This window comes from Equus caballus, chromosome 4, assembly GCF_041296265.1.
Source record: "Equus caballus isolate H_3958 breed thoroughbred chromosome 4, TB-T2T, whole genome shotgun sequence".
NCBI lineage: Eukaryota > Metazoa > Chordata > Mammalia > Perissodactyla > Equidae > Equus > Equus caballus.
In genome coordinates, this window is record NC_091687.1 from 106,801,704 (window position 1) to 106,819,540 (window position 17,837).

At 51.7% G+C, this 17,837-nt stretch overlaps 2 protein-coding genes across 11 annotated transcripts; one reads left to right on the forward strand and one right to left on the reverse strand.

Annotated features, from left to right (window-relative positions):
• The first annotated feature begins 732 nt into the window (after positions 1 to 732).
• Positions 733 to 7,065, forward strand: LOC100630393 (GTPase IMAP family member 5). 3 transcript variants are annotated; one of them, XM_023639970.2, is made up of 5 exons: positions 733 to 1,045; positions 2,895 to 3,088; positions 4,015 to 4,150; positions 4,665 to 4,713; positions 5,980 to 7,065. In XM_023639970.2, the coding sequence occupies exons 4-5, from the start codon at positions 4,671 to 4,673 to the stop codon at positions 6,864 to 6,866; spliced, it is 930 nt and encodes a 309-aa protein (XP_023495738.2). In that variant the 5' UTR covers positions 733 to 1,045; positions 2,895 to 3,088; positions 4,015 to 4,150; positions 4,665 to 4,670; the 3' UTR covers positions 6,867 to 7,065. The 3 variants fall into 3 exon arrangements, with proteins under 3 accessions (XP_023495738.2, XP_070122172.1, XP_023495739.2); XM_070266071.1 differs by lacking the exon at positions 4,015 to 4,150 and having other exon boundaries at positions 737 to 1,045; XM_023639971.2 differs by lacking the exons at positions 2,895 to 3,088; positions 4,015 to 4,150 and having other exon boundaries at positions 743 to 1,045.
• A 2,837-nt stretch (positions 7,066 to 9,902) lies between these two features.
• On the reverse strand, positions 9,903 to 17,215 carry LOC100063866 (GTPase IMAP family member 5). Of its 8 annotated transcripts, XM_070266080.1 has the most exons (6): positions 16,712 to 16,886; positions 16,142 to 16,429; positions 15,234 to 15,317; positions 14,605 to 14,846; positions 12,573 to 12,621; positions 9,903 to 11,348 (listed from the first exon to the last, which is right to left on the reverse strand). In XM_070266080.1, the coding sequence occupies exons 5-6, from the start codon at positions 12,613 to 12,615 to the stop codon at positions 10,471 to 10,473; spliced, it is 921 nt and encodes a 306-aa protein (XP_070122181.1). In that variant the 5' UTR covers positions 12,616 to 12,621; positions 14,605 to 14,846; positions 15,234 to 15,317; positions 16,142 to 16,429; positions 16,712 to 16,886; the 3' UTR covers positions 9,903 to 10,470. The 8 variants fall into 8 exon arrangements, with proteins under 8 accessions (XP_070122181.1, XP_070122183.1, XP_070122179.1 ...); XM_070266082.1 differs by lacking the exon at positions 16,142 to 16,429 and having other exon boundaries at positions 16,712 to 17,158; XM_070266078.1 differs by lacking the exon at positions 14,605 to 14,846 and having other exon boundaries at positions 16,712 to 17,158.
• Positions 17,216 to 17,837: the final 622 nt, after the last annotated feature.

Genomic DNA, 17,837 nt, shown 5'->3' on the forward strand with positions numbered 1-17,837 from the left:
TGTCTGACAGGGTGGGATGTCCTTGTCTTTGCAATCTCTTCGAGGACTGTGATGTGACGCCACTCTAACACTTGTTCGATGACAAAACTGTTTCTTTCTCTTCTATTTTGGTGGAGAGCTTTTGTGGATTGGCGGGAGATTTAATGTATTTTCCCCAACAAATCTTAGACAATCATTATTATGTGACTCTGAGCCTAAACTCAAAAGTCAACAGAAAGGAATCTGGAGATTCTCTGGGACAAGACTGGCTCCTGCCTAAGCCCACGCTGTGCTCTCCAGCTGGCTTTGCAACATAGTCGTTTTAAGTCCGTTGCTCTGGCCTTAAATGTGCCATCAGTTGACAAACCTAGGAGCTACAGCCCTGCTCCCAACCCGCGCCTAACAATCGACATACAAGTTCCAGTCCCAGTAAGGCCCCATGGGGCTTGTCTGTCAGATGGCACAGAAGGGGCAGCCAGCACACGGGGCCTGGGGAGCCCCTCAAAGTCACGTCCTCAGCGCTGTGCTTCCAGGCCCTTTGTGGACCAGCAGTGCCTTTCCTCCCTGGTAAGCAGGAACGTTCTGGAATCAGAGGATGGAGAAGGGGCCTGGGGAGTTGGGTGGTGCAGGTGCTCCTGCGACGGGTGCTGAGGGGAGCGGCTGGTGCCCCACAAGAACTTTCCAGGGTCACAGGGGGCGTTTCTGAACCCGAGGGATCCGTCACTGCCTGCACAGCCTCTTCCTCCGCATCTTGCTTATTCTAACAAGTCGCGAAAGGAAATGGGAGGGGGCCTGGCGGTCCGCGGGCTCTGACAGGAAGCGGCCGGTGCAGGGGGACGCGCACGCCCGCGCGCTCGCTGCTCCCGGGTCCGGTGCGCAGCCTTTCGCAGTCGACCCCAAGGGACGCGTCCTTGGCTGCGGGGAAGGGGGCGCGCTCCATAAGCGCCTTTTCTCCTCTTTCCCTGCTGCCAAGCCTGGAACCTTCGGCTTCACGCGCGTTTCCTCCTTCACTGCGTCCGCCCCGCCGCCTTCTCGACCCGCAGACCCGACGCGCCCCCCGCGCCCGGTAAGGGGACCCGGTGAGGGGCCCAGCGTCTGCGGGGGGGCGGAGAGCCCAGGGGTTAGTCCAGGCTGCTGACTTCTGGTGTGGTCCCACATGGGTTCCCATACTTCTGTGTTCGCCCAGCCTGAAAGGGGGCGATGACGGTGAGCGTTATGGGCAACAGCAGATTTCTAGGGGTGCAAAGCAGACTTGGAAACGCTCCCCCTGCGTTGCCAGCCCTCGAGCCACAGCGCTGCGGGCTTCTCCGTCCCATTGCCTACTTCTTAGCCGCTTGGTCTTCATGAGACTCTCAGGGTTTCATAAAGCTGGACCAGTGTTCTCCTGCCATTTAACAGATGAGAAGCGGAAACTCCCAAGGTGCCCGAGCGAGGTGGGGGCGCACTTCTCAGTTTTTCCCTCTTAACTTCTCATATCCCCCGCCCCAAGCTCTGCCATGCGCGGGGTCCCAGAGAGGCCTGGGCCTGCAGACAGGACCCTTAGGGCGCCATAGGCAAATGTGCGGTCATTATTTTCCCACCGCAGTGAGCCACATGTTCCAAACGGGGCCCCTCGGTGGACTTTGTTTTGTGATATTGATCTTCTGGAAACCACACATTCTCCCCCAAATGCCCCACACCTTTCCTATGACACGATGTGGACTTTGCTCTGTGGCAAACAGACTCATGTTCAGGGCGAATGGAAACAACCCCTTTGTCCGCCAGACCTTATGCGAGAGACGCGTCCCGAAATCACAATGACTAAACTGCCAAGCAAGTGACCGTACTCCTAGGGAGTACAGGGACGGGGACAGACGAGTGAAGGAGACACTCGTGAACAAGGCAGACAGGAAATATTTTTGTCTCTCCTCAGACAGCGTTAGAGAGCCTGCTTTCCCGGGGTTTGATAAAGTGAGGTATCGTCGTGAAGAAATCGGGCTCGCGTAATTGTAAAGTCAGAAGGTGCATTATGTCCCCTTGCTTCAGCCTCCCTAGTAAGTGGGGCCTCCTGCCATCCTGTCAGATGCTGTGATCCTCTCTGCTTGCCCGCTGACTGCCGCTGTCTCACGACTCCGGGCCCCACGTAGGGGAAGATTAGTAGAATTTTTCTTCTGGAGAAGAATTCTGCCTCCATTCTCAGTTCTCTCGCTTTTACCTGCTCTGAGCCTGGCGCTGCCACACTCCTTCAGATCTGCAGTGCTTCCGCCAGGCTTCTCCTGAGCTTGGCTCAGTCCTCTTAATATTTTGTCTATGACTCCTGTTAGCATCTCCGTCAATATCCTGTCTGACTCCCTCTGGACACTTTGTAATTTGCTCATAGCTGCCTAAAACTCTATTCCTCAGTGGGACTCGGGTCTGCTCCTGCAGCCTGAGCCACGGGGAAGATGGTTCTGGAGAACTCCTGCCCCGCTCCTCGGATCACGTGATCTGAGTTCGATTGGTTTTTTGTGACAGCCCCATTGTTGCATTTGGGTCACACTAAGTCAAGTAAAAACACCAGGCTGTTTTAAACTGAAATACTTCCGTTCAGAACAGCTTCTGCCGCCTGCAATTTTATCTTTCTACTTATTTATTTATTGAAAAATATGTACTCAAGATTTTGCAGTACAATTCTCTGTGTTGGTTTTAGGGCTGGCCTCCAGCCTGTCAGTATCAGTCTGTGTCCTGACCATGGGCTGACAGCCTGGCATGTGGTGTTCCAAGAGGCTTGTGGACTGACTTGGAACAACCTCTTTCCTCCTGTGGAATCAAGGAGAGTGTACAGGCAAAGCATCCATTTGTTGCCCTTAGCTCCACGGCAATTGTGTGACCTCGGGCAGGTCATTTCATGCTCAGTTTCCTAATATTTTAAATGTTAACACCTATCTTGATCACAGCACGGGGAATCTAGGAGAACAAGTGAAATAAAGGACGTGAAAGAACTTTGAAAGCTGTGAGCGACCGCACGGGGATCAGCACGATGGTGAAGTTCGTCACCAGCATCGCCAGCACGGTCATCGTCTTTACCGCATCGCTAGATTCATTCCAGCATATTTTCTGAGGTTTCCAAGCCTCAGAAATGTCGCCTAAGGTAGAAAAGATGTCGGAGAATTTGAGCGGTTTTAGCAAAAGCGAAGATTTGGGGAATTCTCACCCACGGCTGGTGCCAGGGGGAGTTGGCACAGCCCTCTTGGAGTCAACTTGGCAGCGTGGAGTCAGCTGGGAAGTCTGTGTCCCAGGTGACCTGTTGCACCTGAGCACGAGGAGATCTGTGTGGGGGTGGTTGTGCAGCGTTGTTCACGGTGGCAGGCAGTTATTTTGAAAGAGCTTAAATGTTTGTTAACAAGTAATTGGATAAAATGTTACATAAATAATGTCATTTATGTAAAAGTTTAAAATACAAAAGCAGTGCTATATATTATCTATAGATACATGTGTATGTCGAAGCTTAAATACACAAATGGGAATGATACATAAAAACCTCAGAATATGGTTGCCTCTGAAGGGCAGGGGGAGGGAGAATGAGACCGGGGAGTAGAAAAAAATAAATGAAGTACACGGGGAATATTTTAACTTTTTCAATCAAACAGTACAGCTGCAGGAAACATGCCAGCATCCTTACATTTGTTCGTTGCAGATGGTGGGTATTAGTTTTATAACTGTGTATTTCTCCACCTAAGAAGTTTGTCCCATAACGGGATAATCTTTAAAACTGAATAAATAAAACACACTCATAGAGTTCATCTTAATTATGGTTGAATTTCACATGCTTGCCTTTTTTAACGTATGTGTACCCTTTCTAACACCGAGAAGAATGACACAATATCACGCCTCATTTGAATGAAACATTTATGCCAATGGTTGTGCCAATTTCTGGTTAAATCTGCTGTGATAGAAAAATGGTGATTATTGGGAGACCAGGATCTCAGAAGCTACTGGGAAAGACATTTGCTTGAAAACTGAAGAGGAAACGAGTTTATCTTGACTTTGTCCTGAGTGTTGATTCTTTCCCTTCAGACACGGCACCACCTTCTCTCCACCAGCTGCTCAAGGGGAGGGAGGAAGGTGGTCGTGCTCGGCCATCTTCCACTCCTTCCTCTCGTGGCACTCCTTGAAGGAGTCCTCGGCCCCAATTCCATCCTCCCATTGGAAGGTACATTGCACTTTCCTCTTTGCCACTAGAATATCCATCTGACACAAAGAGTTTCGGCCACTGGAAATTCCAAGTACTTTAAACAAATCAATGTCATTTACAGCAAGGCATTTTTTTCTCTATTCTACTATGTTTTCCTACTTTGATTCCAATAAAAAAATAATAATGATGTCCCACTCCTCGTTCCATAGAAGAATGCTTTGTCTTCATTTCATGCCTTTTCAAGTTGGATGGAGATAATCAACTGATTGGTTTCAAAATATTTCCTGCTTTCCTGTAAGCTGAGAAAAAAAGCAACAGTCAGTTGCCTTGCATTAACATAACTTAGAATCGCCTGGTTAGCTTAAAGTTATTTATAGACATTTGAAAGTAAAATATGAGTTAGAAAAATGAGCAGTGGAAATGGCTCATCTAAGGGTAGTTATTCTTAGGAATCTGAACTGGAGGCATTCTCAGGCCTCACCGACTCCCATATGGACACTTGCTTTTCATTCCTTTCCTGTTTTGATTGCAGAAGAGAATGGAAGGGCTTCAGAGGAGCAGATATGGAACTATAGGTGAAGGTAAGAAAGCCTCGCAGGTCTCCGGAGCTGAGGGCAGCGGGGGAGTCCCTGTTCTCTGTCCGCCTGGCCCCCACCTCCGACACACGGATGGAAACCCACTTGTTTTAAACAGGAGGAGAAAAGGGCAACTGTCATTTATTCTCTACCTTCCCCGTTGTCATCAATCCCGCTCACACGCGGCAGTGTGATGCTGCCCCTGCACACGATGTGGGAAATGTGGAAATGAAACTTCTGGTCTGAAGTTGGAGGATTTGAAACTGAATTGTGAAAATGTTTCTCCTTCCTTGTCTGCTCTCAGCTGAAGAAAAGGAAAAAAGTTCCCCATAGAGATTTCGTAACCGTGTTTGCTACAGAACATCCCAGAATGCTTTAGGAAAGGAAGGACCAACCCAGAATAGAAGGAATAGAGGAATAGACTTTCGGAGCCTAGAATGAATTTAAGATTCGTTTGGGCTCATAGGAGCTCAAGAAATCCTCGGCTCCTCACCCTCTGCATCCCTTCAAGATCTTAGCTCTTGGCTCAGTGTTGCCCTCTCCAGCACCACTTTATTTTAATAATTTCCTGTGATTCAATCATCCAGATAGATGATCTTTCCAACACATGTACATTTAATGGTCTTATCTTCCACTCGTCTTCAGCCACCCATGCAGAGTCATCTCCCAGACTTGTCCTTGACATTAACTGTGACCTCTGTCATCTCAATTTCTAGCATCCAACCCCCCACCCCCCATGCAAAGGGCAGAGACCCAGGGACATTCAGCTGGTCCTGGGTGGGAGGTCACTCCAGCTCTGACATGGGAGACTCCCTTTACCCCCAAGGTTCGGATGTGTGTGTCGAGCACTTCTATACGCATGTGCCTGGGAATTTGTGAGTGGAAAAGAGGTGATAATATTTTCTCAATGCCTTCCCATCCTCTGCCTTCTTCTAATCTCACATTTATTTAGTGTGACACTGGCCTAGGCACCGTCCACGGAAAAGCACAGGGACCACTTTTCTTTCAGAAAAACTGTATTTTCCCAGGTGTAGATGAGATGCTTGGAGCAGCCTCCTTAGCGTAGCACTTCTTACTCCGGGCTGTGGGTCCAGATGTGGACCCCCTGTGATCCAATAACCCCTAACGTTGGATCAAACTTTTGGATGTGTTTAGATGTGAATGTTTTCCTGGGGACAGATTCACAGCTTTCATGAGCTATCATGAAGGTCTGTAACGTAAAACTCTTAAAAATCACTAACTTGGGAAGATCCAAAAATTCTTTGTTTGTAGACAGAGGAGAAGATAACCAGTTTGGAACGTCGTCGTCATTGAGGATCCTCCTGGTGGGCAAAACAGGCAGCGGGAAGAGCGCCACAGGGAACAGCATCCTCTGCCAGCCAGCGTTTGAGTCCAGGCTGGCGGCCCAGTCCGTGACCAGGACGTGCCAGAAGGCGACAGGCACCTGGAATGGGAGGAACATTCTGGTGGTTGACACGCCCTCCATCTTTGAGGCCAAGGCCCAGACCCAAGAGACCTACAAGGACATTGGGGACTGCTACCTGCTCTCGGCCCCAGGGCCCCACGTGCTGCTGCTGGTGACCCAGCTGGGGCGCTTCACTGCCCAGGACACGCTGGCAGTGAGGAGAGTGAAGGAGATCTTTGGGGCAGGAGCCGTGAGACACATGGTCGTCCTCTTCACCCACAAGGAGGACTTAGGGGGCGACTCCCTGGACGAGTATGTAGCGAACACGGACAACCACAGCCTGAGGAGCCTGGTCCAGGAGTGCGGGAGGAGGTACTGCGCCTTCAACAACCGGGCCACCGGGGAGGAGCAGAGGGAGCAGCTGGCCCAGCTGATGGCCGTGGTCGAGAGGCTGGAGAAGGAGCGCGAGGGCGCCTTCCACAGCAACGACCTCTTCTTTGACGCACAGATGCTCCAGCGAGAGGGGGCCGGGGTGGGTGGAGGAGACCACAGGCGCTACCTGGCCAGGGTGCAGTTGCAGGTGGAGAAGCAGAGGCGAGACCTGACAGAGAGCGAGAGTAACTGGGCGCTCAAGGCGCTCCTCAGAGCCAAGAACTGGATGCTTGCTCACCGTGGAATATCTGCTGTTATTGTCATATGCACTTTGATTTTTCTTGCTGTTTTAATTTACTTGTGTATTTCTCGTGGACACTGAGCATTTTCAGATGAGTTCTAAATCAGTTTTTTTTTTAGTCACCATCTCTGTCTGTTTGTAGGGTACTTTATTTGCTTTTTACATAATTTCACTTTCAATTTCTCCTCCTTGCATCAAACATGTCATCTATTTTCTTCAAGTGCTTTTAGGTAAATAAAATCCAAAGGAAAAAAGTATTTTCCTTTTTTGCTTTGCTAACAATTGTGAGGGTAGATACTAAACCCACTGGATGCTGTCCTGACTGTTCAGGGGCCTGCAGGGGCAGGGGGAGTGGACGGGGACACTGTGTGAGTGCCTTGCCTCTGGGCTCCCCTTTGCCAGGCTTGCCGCTGAGGGACAAATAGGTTCCATCAAAAGCTGGTAGCACAGTTCCTTATTTCACGCGGAAACGTACTCAGATTCCATCATAGGTTGTAAAAGATGACACCCCATCCCCATCCCCACCCGCACAAGAGAGAAGAGGACATTCTGGGGGCAATTGCGCAGGAGGGCAGAGGCTGGGAAGAAGGGCCAGAGGAGCCCTGGACAGGGCCGGGAGCAGAGAACAGGAGTCCCAGCGGCAGGATGGGCCGCGCCTGGGGGAAAGACGAGTTGGTCAAGGGAAAGAAAGGAACTCAACTTCTCAGAGCAGGGCGAGGCAAGGCCAGAGCTTGGGTCTTCCAGGCTCAGCCGACCATGTGGTCTCGCTTGCAGCTGCTCAGCTCTACCCTGCTCGTGCAAAAGCCACCGTGGACGAGACATGCGTGAGGTCCGAGGCTGCGTTCCCATAAAACTCAGAACCCTGAAATTTGGATTTCATGTAACTTTCATATGTGGCGGTGAAGTGTCATTCTTCTTTTGATTTCTTCATTTAAAAATGAGAAAGCCCTTCTCAGCTCACAGGCTGTACAAACAGGCGGCAGGGTGGATTTGGGCCAAGGACTGGAGTTTGCGGACCCCTGTCATAGAGTAGACGTCCATTGTTGGTGGCGCTGCGTCGTGATGCAGCACCTTTAACCCCGAACACAGTCCAATCATGTGCCATCTGTGGGAATCTGGGGAAAGGGTGGTGTTCCGCATTTCAGTGGTGGTGAAGAGAAGAGGACAGACACTGGGGTGAAATCTGAGCAGAGGTGCGAATTCAGTGGGAATGGGAGGTCCCGGGGTGGCCCCTTTCCCATCCTCTCCTTCTTTTTGGAAGCTGCCCCCCATCCTCTGCTCCTTTGTACCCCATAGGGGAGACCTGCCATCGTCCCAGGCAGCCTGTGACTGGATGGGTCAGTGATTAACTCCAGAGTGTGTCTCAGGAACTCGACCATGACACCCAAGTGTCATTCTCCAAACCTCCATCAGTGTGAAGAGTGCCATGTTGATCGCAACAGCTCCCTCACAGAGCTGATTGCAAACATGTGCGGGTGTGCTGTGTATAAGCCCCTCAGACCCTCGGAACCCTAAGGAGCTCTGAGTGCTCAGCCCGAGGACTGCCTCCTTGAGGCAGTCTTCCTGAATTGTCCAGCCTTACGTGGTCTCCCCGCCCTTGGCTTAATTCAGTCCAGCTGCACAGACATTTGTTACATGCGCACTGATTGTCAGGTTCTGCACTCGGCACCAGGAATGTAAGATAAATAACACAAGGTTCCTGCTCCACGAAAGCAGGGGAGCGCTAGAGGGATGAAGCCATGTAAAACTGGGGTGGAAGGGAAATTCGCTTGGAGGTAAAGTGTCAGCCAAAAGGAGAGCACCAGGCTCAGCAGAGGCTCCCTGGATGGGGTGGTGCTTGAGCCGACGAGGAGCCTGCTGGCCTCTCTGGACTCACTTCAGGCTGAGGGAGGCCACAGTCAGGGAGGGAATGAGAATCAGCTCTGGGAGGAGGGGAGCAGAGAGGGGGGGCGGGGAGGGGCCTGTGCGGCACCCTCAGACCTCAGACCTCGAAGGCTGCCTCACAGAGAACAGGAAGTCACTGGAGGCTTTCAAGCAGGTTAGGATAGTTTAGGAAGACCCCGTGGCGGAAACGTGGCAGCTGGGTTATATAAATGCAAGCCTGGGGACAGAATAACATTTGGAAGAAAAGAATTCATCCCCGCGATCAGGGCCTGAGCTGTAGCAATAGGAATGGGGACAGAGAGGAAGGACACACTGAGACACTGAGGAGGTGGAATCAATACAATGTCATCACGGGCAGCAGTATTGGGGAGGGAACCAGGTTTTGTCTTGGGCCCCCTGTAAGGTGTGCCCCGGACCTTCACTGCCCTGGGCCTTCAGAGGGAGAGTGTGCTGAGCAGAGGAAGGCAAAGACTTAGGGTCTGGCCATGCCGGCCTTGAAGCCCTCTGGGCCACCGCTCCAGTCGTCCAGGACATGGTTGGTGATGGGTCTCATCCTCCCTCCAGGGAAGGCATAAAGCAGGACCAGGTGTAGACTCGGCCCAAGTCAGTCTCGGGGAGCAGGATGAGGATGGCCTCCCTCCAGGGGCGGAGACAGTCCCGTCCAGGCCTCCCAGGGATGTGGGGCACCAGCAGGGCATCTCTTTCATCACAAGCAGTGCCGCTGGGAATCCAGATGACGCTCCACCATGGCCGATTTCTAGGGGGAGTCAAGCTGGAGAGTTAACCTAGAGATGTTTGACAGCAGAGCAGGAGAGAGGGGTTGGCAACCCTTCCCTCACACATGGACGTTCACCAAAATAGTCCCTGGAAGGTGCTCAAAGGTGAGCTCTGTTTCTCCCCAAAACAGTAAAGGAAGCACACAGAAAACCCGCCCAAAGGCGGCCACACTTCCCCCCCGCCTCTCACTGTCACTCTTCAAAATAATCCAGCTAAAAGGGGTTCCACTTCATTCGGGATTCAGTGAGGGCCTGCTACCCAGCGGACACTTTAGCAGCAGAGGGAGGTCCTTCCTGATTCTGGGAACAAGAACAGAGAGGTCTGTTCATTTACTTCCTCGGAGGAAGCGTCAGAGCGGGAAGTTCTGACAGATTTAAGGAGTTTGTAAAGGAATATGGAGAACTCTTCTTTAGTGCAAATGCCTTCAATTCAGGTAAAAGAGACCCCAAACTCAAGTAGCGTAAACAATAAGGGAATTTATTGACTGACATGACTGGAAATTCAGAGATAGGGTGGGCTTCAGGGCTGGTTGACTCAGGGCTTAGGTGTGTTCCATCGCTCTGCTCTGCTTTGAAGTGTCGCGTTCAACATCGGGCTGGTAGCAAAGTGGCTGCTAGATTTCGAGCATCACATTCAGACTCAAGCGTGCCCAGAGGAAGAAGAGAGACTGTTTCTTTCTGAGCGTTTCTCCTGGGAAGGGAGAGACCTTCTGGCCCCACCTCTGCAGACGTTTCCTCACTTCTTATCGGCCTGAATTGGGTCTCAGGACTGTTCTAGAACTAGTCACTGGCAAGGGAATGGGATTGGACAGAGGCAGCCTGCTGTCACCTCCTTCTGAGGTGCAGGGCTCCCTTCGGGAGAGGAGGAGGCTGAGCCAAACCAGAGGTCCAAAAGGGGGGAGGGGCAGGAGCTGCACAGAGAACAAACCGTGTCCTCTACAGAGCGTGACAATTTCAGAACTGGGGACACGCAGAACAATGAGTCTCGTGAGGCGGTTCTTCAGAAAATGCTGTGACACACGGAATCAATGATAATACAAGATGAGCAGTAAAACAAGAAGAAAAAGTAAACTACACCAAACAAGAAAAACACAAAACTCATAATGCAAAATCATCCAGTTCTTGGCTCTGAGGAGCGCCTTGAGCGCCCAGTTACTCTCGCTCTCTGTCAGGTCTCGCCTCTGCTTCTCCACCTGCAACTGCACCCTGGCCAGGTAGCACCCGTGGTCTCCACCCACCCCGGCCCCGTCTCGCTGGAGCATCTGTGCGTCAAAGAAGAGGTCGTTGCTGTGGAAGGCGCCCTCGCGCTCCTTCTCCAGCCTCTCGACCACGGCCATCAGCTGGGCCAGCTGCTCCCTCTGCTCCTCCCCGGTGGCCCGGTTGTTGAAGGCGCAGTACCTCCTCCCGCACTCCTGGACCAGGCTCCTCAGGCTGTGGTTGTCCGTGTTCGCTACATACTCGTCCAGGGAGTCGCCCCCTAAGTCCTCCTTGTGGGTGAAGAGGACGACCATGTGTCTCACGGCTCCTGCCCCAAAGATCTCCTTCACTCTCCTCACTGCCAGCGTGTCCTGGGCAGTGAAGCGCCCCAGCTGGGTCACCAGCAGCAGCACGTGGGGCCCTGGGGCCGAGAGCAGGTAGCAGTCCCCAATGTCCTTGTAGGTCTCTTGGGTCTGGGCCTTGGCCTCAAAGATGGAGGGCGTGTCAACCACCAGAATGTTCCTCCCATTCCAGGTGCCTGTCGCCTTCTGGCACGTCCTGGTCACGGACTGGGCCGCCAGCCTGGACTCAAACGCTGGCTGGCAGAGGATGCTGTTCCCTGTGGCGCTCTTCCCGCTGCCTGTTTTGCCCACCAGGAGGATCCTCAACGGAGATGATCCTGGAGTTGAGCTCTCTTCTCCTCCACCTGTTAGAGCGCATGAAAAGTGAAGGTGTAATTGCTGGGCCTGAATGTCTGTGACCCCCAGATGGAGATGTTGAAACCCTAACCCCAGTGTGATGGCATCTGGAGTTGAGGCCTTTGGGAGGTGACTTGGTTTAGATGAGGCCAGGTGGGTGGCAATCCCATGATGGAATTAGTGTCCTTATAAGAAGAGGAAGGGGGGCCAGCCTGGTGGCGCAGCAGTTAAGTTTGCATGTTCCGCTTCTCGCCGGCCCGGGGTTCGCCGGTTCAGATCCCGGGTGTGGACATGGCACTGCTTGGCACGCCATGCTGTGGTAGGCATCCCACATATAAAGTAGAGGAAGATGGGCATGGATGTTATCTCAGGGCCAGACTTCCTCAGCAAAAAGAGGAGGATTGGCAGTAGTTAGCTCAGGGCTAATGTTCCTCAAAAAAACGAAGAGGAGGAAGGGACCAGAGCTCTCTCTCCACCATGTGAGGACACAGCACCCACGAAGCGGACTCTCACCAGACACTGAATCTGCCGGCACCTTGATCTCCAACCTCCCAGCCTCTAGAACGGTGAGGTGGCAATATCTGTTGTTTACCACCCACTCTACGCTATTGTCATCCAGCAGCCTGAACTAAGAAGGTAATAAGTGCCTTTTGAGGAGGAGGAGGATCAAAGACAAAATGGAAAAGACCCAGAGAAATGGCATCGATGATCAATTAGGCATCACACCCTCTGTTCCCATCACCGGGCTGTGCTCAGAGCAAACACCAGACTCCCTCTCAGGTAGAGACCTGAGAGAACCCACATGGGGCTAGTGGAATAAACTACCCCAGCTGGCCAGAGCCCTTGGGACCTTTCCTTTTGGGACTGCCGAATTTTGCCACCCTTTCTGGAAATTTCTCTCTATTTAGTTCTCACCCTGAAGGCCTCAAGCTGCTATTTGATGCTCAGCGCTTCCTACAACCACTGAGATGTTCATACTCTCCTTTCCACTCCTCCCATCCGTGCCCGGTCTCTGTTGTACAAGATGACAGGGTTTTATCTGGAGAAACTTACCTTCACCAAGGACAGCACGACAGCAAACAGTCTAATAGGTTGTGTTTCCTGGGGAAATGCATTTGCTTTGTCTTGGGGTGACTCTAGTCCTGTGCCTTTCACTGCAAGGTGGGAGGTTTGCTTGCCCAGTGCTGAGTTTGTGGCCCCAAGTGTCGCGAAGAGCTCCACCAGATCCTTACCTGTGGTGACGGTGTCTTTCCCGCCCTTCTGAGGCCCTTCCATTGTGTTCTAGAGGGGAAAGATGCAGGGATTGTTCATACCGGCAGTGGATGTGACACCTGACACAAAACCCCACATTTTATAGATGAGGAAATTGAGGGGAGACAAAAGGACTACTGACGGTCACACGTAATTTAATGGATGAGCCAAGACAAAAGCCCAGGTCTGCTGACCCTAGTGTTCTTAGCACTAGACCGAGCCTCCTCCCGAAGAGGGTATAGACAGCGCCAACATGCCAGCACATGCATGTGGTTTCCTGTGACCTGTATTTAGCTCATAGGAGGCATTGAACATGTGCTGTCCGCCCAGAAGACCAATCAAGGAGGTTAGTGATTTCCTGTTGAGCTCCTGCTGTCTCGAGCTCTTGTCTGCCTTTAGGGTCTCAGTCCCGGCACCCCAAACTCAAGTTTGCCTGGCAAAGCATCCCCCTTTGGTAAATTCACAAAAGAAATTCCTTCCTCAGCTTCCATGGTGATGGTGGAATGGAGGGTGACCAAACATCCGCGTTTGTCCAGGGCTGAGAGCACTCCCTGATCAAAGGACCTTCAGTGTTGGAACTGGGAAGGTCCCAGGCAACCAGGATGAGTTGGTCATGCCAGGAGTAGGAGATCATCCTGAGTCCAAGCGCCGTGGAGTGGAGTGTACATCCAGTAAACAGAGGGAAGTCCTGATTTGTTAGGCTCACGCCAACTGTTACACTACAGAAGATCCATCTTCCATGCTCTTACTCGAATAGTCTTGTGCCAGTAGCTACCCCGGGGCATCTCTCTTCTGCCCACTCACCTTCTTGAATTGTCTTCCAGATACCTTTCTCCCGATCCTTCTCTTTCTTCCTACCTCCTACTTCCTGTTCTCAGGGAGGGTGTCCATTCAGGCCCCACCCAAGAATGATTTCTCAGCCTTCACTACTGGGAAAATCCTACACAATCCTCTCCAAAGCAAATCAGGACCTTGCTGTGTGCAAAGTTTCAGGGTATTTTCCTTGTAACTGTTCAAGGAGTTGATGCTGAAGAATGACTCTCCACCTGTGGAATTTCAGGGTCTATGACAGGTGAACAGAAAAAAACACTGTGAAAGAAGTGGGTTTTCCCAGTGCTCCTTGGGATCACGCCATACAGGATATGGTCCAAGCCCTCCACACGCAAAACCAGCCACAGCGATTACCTTGGCAGGAAAAATAATTCCATAAATATAAACAACTTGGGAATCATTTGAATTTAAGTACCAAACGTCAAAACCCAGCTTCCGTCAGCCAGTTCCCAGGTAACATCACTGTAACTCGTTCTAATGCTATTTTAGAGCCAAAAGAGAAACGGTAGCAACTTTCCACCCTTGGAATCTCTTCTTTGACCAGGTCCCACGGAAACTAGTCGACTCTGGCTTGTAAAGTCTGTCCCAGCATCTGTACAATTCAAGGGAGAGTCATCCAAGCCAAGGAACCACCATACTGATTATGCAGCTCAGTCCTGCATTTACGTCCAAGCAAGTGCCGCCCTGTTGGATGGAAGCTGGTCCTGAGCATTTGCTGCCGTCCTGCCATCCATGAGGGGGCCTTTCAAATCGAGCCTGATGGTTGTCTTAGGTGTCAGCTTGGATGGACCCTAGTACCTGGTGATTTAATCAAATACGGATCTGGGTGTTGCTGTGAGAGTATTTTGCAGATGTGGTCAAATAAAGGTGGCCCTCCAGGATGTGGGTGGGCCTCACCCAATCAGTTAAAGGCCTTAAGAGCAAACACTGAGGTTTCCCAGAGAAGAAGAAATTCTGCCTCGAGACTTCAATATCAACTCCTGTCTGAGTTTCCGGCTGCTGGCCTGCCCTGCAGATTCTGGACTTAGCAGCCCCCACAATCACGGGAGGCAATTCCGTCAAATAAACTTCTTCATATATTTATATTCTATTGGTTCTATTTCTCTGGAGAAACCGGACTGATGCCTCCATCCAGCTAATTCTCTCCATGGAAACCCGGAGAAGGAGCAAACCTGAACGTACTTCTCGTCTGTGGCTGGTCCCTTTCAAGGACGAGGCCTGTGGGGAGATTGGCTTTAGGACGTGATTGCGCGGAGAGCGGCACGGGGAGCATGTTCCTTAGAGATCAGCTTGTTCCCAATGCTGATGATTTTGAAACCGAGATGCTCTGTCTTCCCGTGAACTGCCCTTGAGTCATCTTGAATGGCCGTCTCCAGAGAGGGCTAGCGACAAGGGGCTCCTGAGCCTCCGAGGGAAACGCACAGCTGCCAGGAAAGTGACAGGAGTGGTGAGCGCTGAGGGGCAGAGAAGGTGGTGCTGGAAGAGATGCAGACAGGGGGCTGGAGGAGGGCGGGAGCTGCTGCGCCTGGACTCCTGGAGACAGGAGTGAGCTCAGAGATCAGGTGACACCATCCGCTCCTTTTAAATATGAAGAAACCGAGACTTCTGGGTCGGGGGTATGCAATACAACCTTTACACAAAGACGCCTGTGCCCAGGGCTGTGGGATGAAAGGCCATCAAAGGGAGACGGCAACCCCTTCCCAATGTTTCCCCGCAAACTGGGAGCCCAGGCAGGACCTGGGTGTGCTGTGGGGTGTGCTGGGAGGGGTCCGTCCTCAGTCCCTCAGGCACCATCAAACAGTGCTACTCACTTGATGTGTTTGGCCAGGCAACTGGTAGCAGGCCATTTCTTCCGAGAATGAGAGGCTTAAATTGCTGCTCTCTCAGAAGCCAGCCTGAGCAGAAAGAGAAGTGAAAAAGGGGCTCCTTCGCAAGAACTGTCTAGGTTTTACTCAGTTTTCTCAATTACTTGTTGAGGATTTTTTCCCTCTGCAGTCACCCTGCCTCCTCTACGGCAAACCACCACAGCTCAGCCACTGGGTGCCAGGGCTCCCAGGGCGTCCCCTTCCCTGCTCCGTCCCCTGCAGACACTGCACCCTCGCTGCCACATCCCTCCCTCAGGACTTCACCATCATCCTGCTCCCCGCCTCTCAACAGCCTGTTCAGGGCTGGCCATCAGCACCCTCCTCATTTTATATCCATCGATCCCTCCATCAGTTCACTTAAAAATGGTACTAAACACCTCTATCGCCAGGCATTCCTCTCCCTACACTTGGAGGACAGATGGACCCGTTGAAAGAGCAGCTCCTGCCACAGAAGCATGATTCCCTCCACCCACCTCGCGAAGTGCTATTGCCTGCACCATCTCCACCACACAGGACTGAAAGAAGCCTGTAGGGATGGGAAAGGGAGGGACACGCTTGGGAAAATGGTGGGACAGTCTGGAACTTTGGCAGATTATCCTACCCTCATTTGCCAAAAGTAGTGATACCATCCTCCCTGCTTGCCCCCCTGGAGCGTTGGAGACGGATGGCACGCTGGTCAGGAAAGGTTAACGAGGTGCCCTCATGAGAAACCGCCACTGTCAAGGGTGTGAGGCAGGGGAATGCCCCAGGAGCAAAGCCCTGCTGTTTATAACTCCATCCTGGCTGACGAGGGGGGTGAAATAATGTTCGTAAGCAATAAACTGCATTTATCAGAAAAAAAGCAAATGTTTTACCTGAGCAGATCAACTTGAGTCCTACTCTGAAATCTTTCTCTTCTCTTTAAGGTGGAAACTCTTTCCACCAAGCTGAGTGGTGTATTTTAAAAAACAAGCAGTGGAAATGAAGTAAGTTGAAAATTGAAAGACCAGCTTTCAGCCTGTTCTTCAAAGGGCATCCTATGACTTCTGGGGACAAGTGGGGGGGTGGGGATTCAGGCCATTCTCCGTCACGCAGCAACGTGTGAGCACCTATACATGCACCAGAAATTGACGCAGCAGCCACTCTGTGCACACATGAAAACACTATTGCACAAAGACAAGAAATAAGCTTGTTAGTATCACCAGAGGGCTACAGTCTGAGCTCACTCAGTGCGAACTTTAGGTTCTGAAATATATGGTAGCAGTAATTTTTCAGCTTGCACTTATTTAGGGTCTTCAGGTATGTAATTCTCGACCATAATTATTCGTGAATAAAGAAACCAAGGTTTAGAAAGATGAAGTGTCCAGATTGACACATTGTTACTGGTAGACCTGGGATGAAAGAAAGTGAGAGAGAATGAAAGAAAACAAAACAAGCCCTGTTACCTGGAAGGTCCTGGAATATCTTGCAAGTTCTGCAGCCTGTCTGGCAGCAGCCCACTCCTCTCCTAGGCAGCCTTTCTCGTTGGCTTCTAGTCTCTTCAAAATAACACAGGAGCAGTGAGAGACAAAAAAACTGTCCACAAATTCTATCAGCCAGAGAGAGAGGGACTGTGTCCCGGAAACAGGAACAGAACAACGTGGGTGTTTCCTCGAAAAGCCATCCTCAGAGGGTGACCCAGAAGCGCTCAGAGACACCAGTGAAAGAGCTTGTTTTATTTTGTTTTTAATAAGAGCTGCTTTTTCTTCTCCCCGCCACATCCCTGTAACACTTATGTGCAAAAAGAATTCTCTGCCAGGGTTGGTCCAGAGAATGGGGAGGAACGTCTGGGGCACAGTTGCATCCCGAACGTGGCCATCCGCTGCCCTCACTGTTCCAAACTGGCCCGTGGTGCATCTCCCCACCCCACCGTTTCCTCTCCAGAGTAAAGACGGTTTCCTGTATGTGATTCTAGACGGCAGCAGACACGGAACTGAAGACAGGCACCTTGCTGGAGACGTTCCATGACCCTGACCTCCCTCTAGGTTCTCTGTCAAATGCCCTGCTCTCGGGTTCCCCGTGCTTTGACCTGAGGTGGGAAACAGGGTTTAGTAGGTTCCTTCACCGAGGTGGACCTGAATTTCCACAGAAACCAGGAGCCATCCATCCCCTACCCCTCTGTCCCCAGCAATAGGCAAAGAGACAAGCACCTAAGGGGGGGGCTGCCCTGGGCCCCCACACGGCCCTGCTCGGTGCTCCTCCTCTGCCTCCGGGCGCTGGCCCTGCTGGGGCCCCTGGGGGGGCTGAAGCGCCTCTCTGGGGACATTCTTAGTGTGAAGGGGCGGTTTGATCCGCCACTTGGACGTGTGAGTTCAGATTAATATGGAAAAACAGCCACAAGCAGAAAAGTGGGCTACAGGTGCCTCTGGGGTCTCTGCTCAGTGTGGAGGGGAGGGCAGCCACAACGCAGGCAACAGGCACAACTCACCGTTTGCAATGAAAGCCCTGCTTCACTTACAATGTTAACACTCTCCTATTGATACTGTGATTTAACTTCTCAGACAACAACAGCGACCACCCGGAACGAGAGGA

Excerpts from the sequence above, each read along its gene's own strand:
- LOC100630393 (XM_070266071.1), top strand. Across the intron at positions 4,714-5,979 it reads ATATGGAACTATAGGTGAAG|ACAGAGGAGAAGATAACCAG; the intron begins GTAAGAAAGCCT and ends CTTTGTTTGTAG.
- LOC100063866 (XM_005609523.4), bottom strand. The coding sequence starts at position 17,026 with ATGTGGCGGGGAGAAGAAAAAGCAGCTCTTATTAAAAACAAAATAAAA. Across the intron at positions 12,622-16,711 it reads GATATTCCAGGACCTTCCAG|AACACAATGGAAGGGCCTCA; the intron begins GTAACAGGGCTT and ends TTTCCCCTCTAG. Across the intron at positions 11,349-12,572 it reads GAAAGACACCGTCACCACAG|GTGGAGGAGAAGAGAGCTCA; the intron begins GTAAGGATCTGG and ends GCGCTCTAACAG.